The sequence below is a fragment of the Rhea americana genome, unplaced genomic scaffold, assembly GCF_003343005.1.
Source record: "Rhea americana isolate MKP2758 unplaced genomic scaffold, rheAme1 scaffold_152, whole genome shotgun sequence".
In the NCBI taxonomy this organism is placed as follows: Eukaryota; Metazoa; Chordata; class Aves; order Rheiformes; family Rheidae; genus Rhea; species Rhea americana.
In genome coordinates this window covers 212,443-218,442 of record NW_028185617.1, presented here as the reverse complement: position 1 = coordinate 218,442, position 6,000 = coordinate 212,443, and the positions used below count along the sequence as shown (strand labels likewise).

At 36.4% G+C, this 6,000-nt stretch overlaps 1 protein-coding gene across 1 annotated transcript in view; it reads right to left on the bottom strand.

Annotated features, from left to right (window-relative positions):
- Positions 1–2,079: 2,079 nt before the first annotated feature.
- The window catches only part of ATP6AP1 (ATPase H+ transporting accessory protein 1), a 47,960-nt gene continuing 44,039 nt past the window's right edge, over positions 2,080–6,000 (bottom strand). Inside the window, exon 10 of the mRNA XM_085299701.1 lies at positions 2,080–2,289. Coding sequence (XP_085155827.1) covers positions 2,080–2,289 — 210 coding nt within the window. The remainder of the gene's footprint in view (positions 2,290–6,000) is intronic.

Below are 6,000 nucleotides of genomic sequence, written 5' to 3'. Positions count from 1 at the left end.
CCAGAGTTAYTAAATGCAGACACTACGTCTGGCTGAGGAAGTCTGTGAGCTTCAGTCATGTAGGCATGTGGTCTGCAGGAAGTATTGTTAGACACTTGCTGTACTCATGCTGCTGCTGCAGACAGGATACTGAGCTCAGTAACATTTTCATGGTACAGTAGTTCTTCAGTTCTTCTATATCATTGCTACTGAAAAAAATCCGTTCCAAATTTTGCTGATTCTAGATAAAGTCATAAGAAAGCTGTCTTCTACAAACCAAGACCTTTTTTAATCTCCTTCCTCTCTTCTAGCTATCAGTTACACTACCATTATTTCAATTTTCAATTAAGTCACATTCACATGACTTRCTTTGAAAAGGGAATTAATAAAATAAGTCTTGTTGTCTCCCTTGGCAACTAATTTTTGCAAAGAAAAGGTGCCTTTCTAACACAACATTCTTGTGTAGCTCAACCTACGTTATTCCTCAAGATTTTGAATAATCTCTAGGAAAAATATTAAAGTACTGGAGTTACCTATCCTACTTTCATGCCAGTGTCCCTTTTGTTTTTCAGGTSAGGACAGAGCAATAGGTCAGGAGGAATAGCTTCAGCCAACATTTAATTTACTTTCCCTGCATATTAAAAATATGACCTCCAGGAATGATAGATGGAGATTAGTATTGRTTTAGTTAGTTCGTGGGTTCTATCCATCATTGCTCTGTATCATTGTCCTATGACACTGATCAAGATCACAAAAGTTAGGATTTTTTTCATGTGACCAATTTCATGTATCTCTTTATTCTGTTAGCAACTATTAGTAAAAGTACATTTATAGTAAAACATTACAGAAGAAAGAATGAAAATTATATTTTATTATTTCACATATCCTCTTATATCTTTCAMATAATAATTGTCATTGAAAATATTTTCTATTTTTTTCTAAATCAAAAATTAACATGACAAAAATCAAAAAATCATTTTAACTCAAAATATGACTTGAGCGATAACATCTTTGATAGACATTGACTTGAACGTTTTAATTCTGTGACAGTAAACAGTTCTTCATAATATTTAGTAATTCACTCTGTAGTCAGATTGCCCTGTGAGAAGACATGGTGTCGTTGTTAATTGTCAAAGAATTCAGCACACTCTGAATGTGTTCAGGCTTCTGAAATCATTGGGATCACCATAAACATGCTCAGATTTTATCAGCACATTAGCAGTGTTTCTTCTAATGACTTCACACACACGCACATACACAAACACACATACCCAGAAAAGGAGGAATATTACAAAAATTATCTCTTTTAAGGTACTACCTTCAGTGGAACTGATTATGAGCTTGAAGAGTTGCATTAATTATCACAATGTTAAATACAATTTGTGATCAGTGTGGRCAGGGACCTATCCTGATTAGTAACTCCATCACCTGTCCGTGGCTAAAACACACATATCACTGCCAGTGTTACTCARTATAATTCTTGGAGGCATAAACTGACTTTAGAGAGAAGATGAGCCTTAGTCTACTCCTTCTCTTTTGTGATACCATCTGAATAATGTGATATATTTTGAAAAAACTTTCCAAGATCATTTAGTTTAGTGACTTGTACTTTATTAGTTCTCTATATTTACGGATGATTTTTTTCAGGAGAAAACCTGACAAGAAGACACAGCTCAGGCTTCTTAAGTTGTAGCATTAACATGCTATGCTTATTAAAGACCACTTAAAGAGACTTTGGTGGCTGGACTATATGGTCTTTCTGAATAAAAAATTTATAAATGYTTCCAGTGTATCTCTGTTGTGATATCCTTTCTTTGACAGTAATATTTAACCTGACAGAAGTTCTTACTGGATAGAGTAATAACTTCTATGATCTCATCTCAGAGCTTTAACTGTTAACAACTGTTAATAACTGTTAACAAACTGAGGTAATAGCACACAGAACTATTGTTGTTGCCAAACAAAAGGATCCTTTTATCTAGTTATTATCCCTTTCTGCTATGGTATCTCTTTAGGTTACATTTATTATAAAGTAGAAAAGTTATAAAACTATAAATGTCAGATCASGAAGAGCTGAACAGGTATTAACTCAATCCACTCCTATTCTGTCTGAGGAACTGACAGAGCTGGACCTTTGGGATCGTCAAATCTACTGTTTGTTGTGAGCTGCATGATCATGTGGATTCCATAGGCCAGGATCCACAGCAGAACCACAGAGGTCACCAAGCCCATCCAGATTCTGGGAGTGAAGAAACATGTACAGTCGCTTGCATAGGAAAATTGGTTGTTTTTAATGTTGAAGCCTTGAATCTGAGAATGAAAAAAAAAATGCAACAAGTGATGAAGCAGAAGATCATGTATTTCTTCTTTTATATGTTCCTACAGCCTGATTATTCCATGTTTTATGATGAATAAACTGGATAGCTTTGTGGCAATAAAACAGAATCTGTATTTCCAAKGAAAAGTGTTGGTGCAAACAATGAAGAAATTAGTCTTTGGCTTGTATGCAAAGCCATATCATTAAGCACTTCAGGTCTGAGTTCACTTGCGGCTCAGGCACCTTAAAGTCAATGTGTATGCAATACACATTAAGAGTGATATCTTTGTTCCCTCTAAAATGATGATTAGCACAACTATTGTCATATGCAGAACTACTCTCTGAGGATATGCAGGCACTATGGTGAAGATAARTTTATAAGCATACAGGTAAAGATATTTTTGGCAATACGAGCTTTCCTGAGCTTCTTGCAAGAATCTCTCCAAATCTTGTCATGTAGTTAACTGGTGCATATGGTCTGTTTTCCACTACAGGAAATCATAGAGTTCTGATTAAAGCAGGATTACAGAAAATAAACTTTTGGGTTAAATAACTATTTGCACACAGTTTTAGAGAGTACACGTGATTACCAAGGCTTGTTAAGCCACTATTTAGCTAACAGAGGAGAACATGAATAGGAGTCATGAAATGTAATCTGAAAGACTTATTGAACGAAAAACAAAGAAAGCTGGTGATGATTTATGTCATTTTGGTCCACAGAAAAGAGTGACRTTCTGAAAAACAATATACTTTTGTTACCACGTTTACGAGAACTCTCTGAGGTACTTAGCAAGCATATTTGGTCTAGCAAGGCTTTACCACTTCTGATTTAGAGCCAGAAATACTGGGGTTCTTTTATTCAATCCTTTTCTTTTTTTTTCTTTCTTTCTTTTTTCTTTTCTTTTTGATTTAGAGCCAGAAATACTGGGGTTCTTTTATTCAATCCTTTTCTTTTTTTTTTTCTTTTTTTTTTTTTTCCAAGTAGGATTATGCTTATTGAATCTTTCAGGCAAAAGCTTTAATTGCACATTCTTAAAATGCTATGTCTACTTTTCAGGAATGGGATGAAATATATTAAGGGTTCTTTTATTGTTTTTCTGAAGCTTTATCATTTCTGTGGAGGTGTTAGATCCCAGCTRGGAGATAAAAATGTGACTTATAGCAGTATTTCTACYTATGGAAAGTTWAAAATACTTRAATGTGATTCTTYAATTTTTATGCTTATAAAAGTCTTGATAAAGACTGTCCTGTGTCCTGTCCAAAATTTTAATGTTTGGAATAGTGTCATTTGTTTTGGTTATAGTAGTCTACATTTCCTGTTCATTTAGAGAGTTTTTTTTATGGGATTTTCCTCAGCACTTGACCTTTTATAAAACCTTCAAGTAAAATCTCTGTTGTTTCATTGCCCTTAAAAGTACACTACATCTAATTACTGAAACTAGAGGTATTTAAGCCTCAACAAAATCTAAAATTTTTGGCTTCAAAGTTTTGGGCAGTTTCTTTTAAGAACAAAGGGGTTTCTAAACAAGTATCAAACAATCACAGCACCACAGAATGGTTGAGGTTGGAAGGGACCTCTAGAGRTCATCCGGTCCAGCTGTCCTGCTTGAGCAGGGTCACCTAGTGCAGACCACCCAGGACTATGTCCAGGAGGCTTTTGAATATCTTCAGGKTTRGAGATTCCACAACCTCTCTGGAAAACCTACTCCAGTATTCAATCATCCGCACAGTAAAGACAGAACTTTCTGTATTTCAGTTTGTGCCCAGTGCCTCTTGTCCTGTTACTGGGCACCACAGAGAAGAGTCTGGCTCTCTCCTCCTTCACACCCTCCCTTATGATATTTATACACMTTGATAAGATCTCTCCCTCTTTAGTATGACACATACTAAAGAAAAGCAGTGCCTGATGGTAGCTTCTTCTTTAACTTTGTAGACTGCTCTGGGATCCTCAAAGAGATAGACGGTATCATTGCAGAACATTCATTCTCTCACAGCAAAACACAGAAGTRTTGGTACTGTCCACAGCCGTGAGTGGTGACATCCTAGCCAAGGGCATACCTACAGAGCATCCTATAAATGTTCCTTCAGTGGCAGTGAGCAAGCTGAAATAAAGCTAATGGCTACATCAGTTCAGTCTAGTYCTGGAATAAGTTATGCAGGGCTTAGCTGTGCAGGTGCTATGTCCTTCTAATATAGCGATATTGTTTTCCGGACCCAAGTTAGTAAAGTGCAATTGTGCAAGCCAGGTTGGCACTGGAACCTGGTTTCTGATTCATTGCTTAACGTTGTCATGAAAAGCATTTTCCTATCAGAGTTGGTTCACAGAAAAGAATGAAGTTCTGAAAAACAATATACTCTTGTTACCACATTTACAAGAGCTCTCTGAGGCACTTAGCAAGCATATTTGGTTTAGCAGGCCTTTACCACTTCTGTTTTAGAGCCAGAAATACTGAGTTCTGTGTTGCCTACAGGTCTGTACTCATTGAGTACATCTCATGTACTTTCCTTTATCTTGCAGTAGAGCTTGGGGGTTTCCAAACTTTGTTCCAGGACAAAAACTGATATCTCAGCTGATTGAGTTGAGATAATTTGGATTTAACTGTGTATCAGTGGAAGGAATCTGGAAAGGCAGGCTCTGATTCAGATAAAGCTTAAATGTGGCCCCAGATGCTGAATTTCCAGTTTTACTGAGGTCATACATCAGCAATGATCAGAACAGGACTTTTCCGACTGTGTTTCATGGTTAGGATTTAGTGTGAGAAAAAGGCCTTCCTCTCAGTTCCAAGAGCAGTGAAAGAAACCGCTGCTCCAAAACAGTAAGGAAGCTGGGAATCCTGTTAATTCTGCTCTTGATCTAGACCCCAGTGAAAGGATGTCTGCTCAAGATGGAGGCCTCCATCTAAGTTTTGAGAAGATAACATATCAATGTATGCAGAAATTCTGAAAAAAGAATAGATTGTTGCAAGTGGCCACTTCATAGCCCCTGTAGCTATGAAGGCTTTGCTTCACATTTCAAAGAGTTTACTAGGCAAAGTACAGTTACATGGACTCAGGTTTTCTTCAGGCCTTGCCATAAAAAATAACATCAGGAAGAACCTTCAAAACAYTGGTGCCTACTGCTGTGTAGTTTCTCAAAAACAATAGGACTTGATCTTGGAATCTGTGGATTTCTGTAAAGAAGACAAAAAGTAATGATTCCTAAGAAAGGCTGCCAGAGATACTTAGGTCTGGTGTTTTTATGTGACTTAATAATGATTGAAGATACTCAACTTGCAGCTATTTCAATTCTTCATTGYTTTTGTATTCTATCTTCTGTTAGATTCTGATTCTGGAAGGAGAGTAAGCAGTTATGTATGGGGGAGGAGATGATGCCAGCACCAGTGCTGATTCTTTGAGATTTCCATTGTTTAAGCAGAAATGCCAAATACGGACTTAGATCACTGAGATTCTGTTTGGTATCCAAATCCTAAATAAAAYTGTATTAGTATTTGTATATACTTAACATGGCGTTCAGATTATCTCTGATAAATAGAGTCTGGCTTGGAATTATTTCTGTCATTTCTATGATCTCTTTAATCAAAGAAATCCCTTGGTGTGTTTTAAGATATAGATGCTGATGTACTCCTCCTAAATAAAGATCAATGCTCAAAATAATAAAAAAGTAATCTGCCCTTCACATATGTGGTCTATACTATTGCGTTACA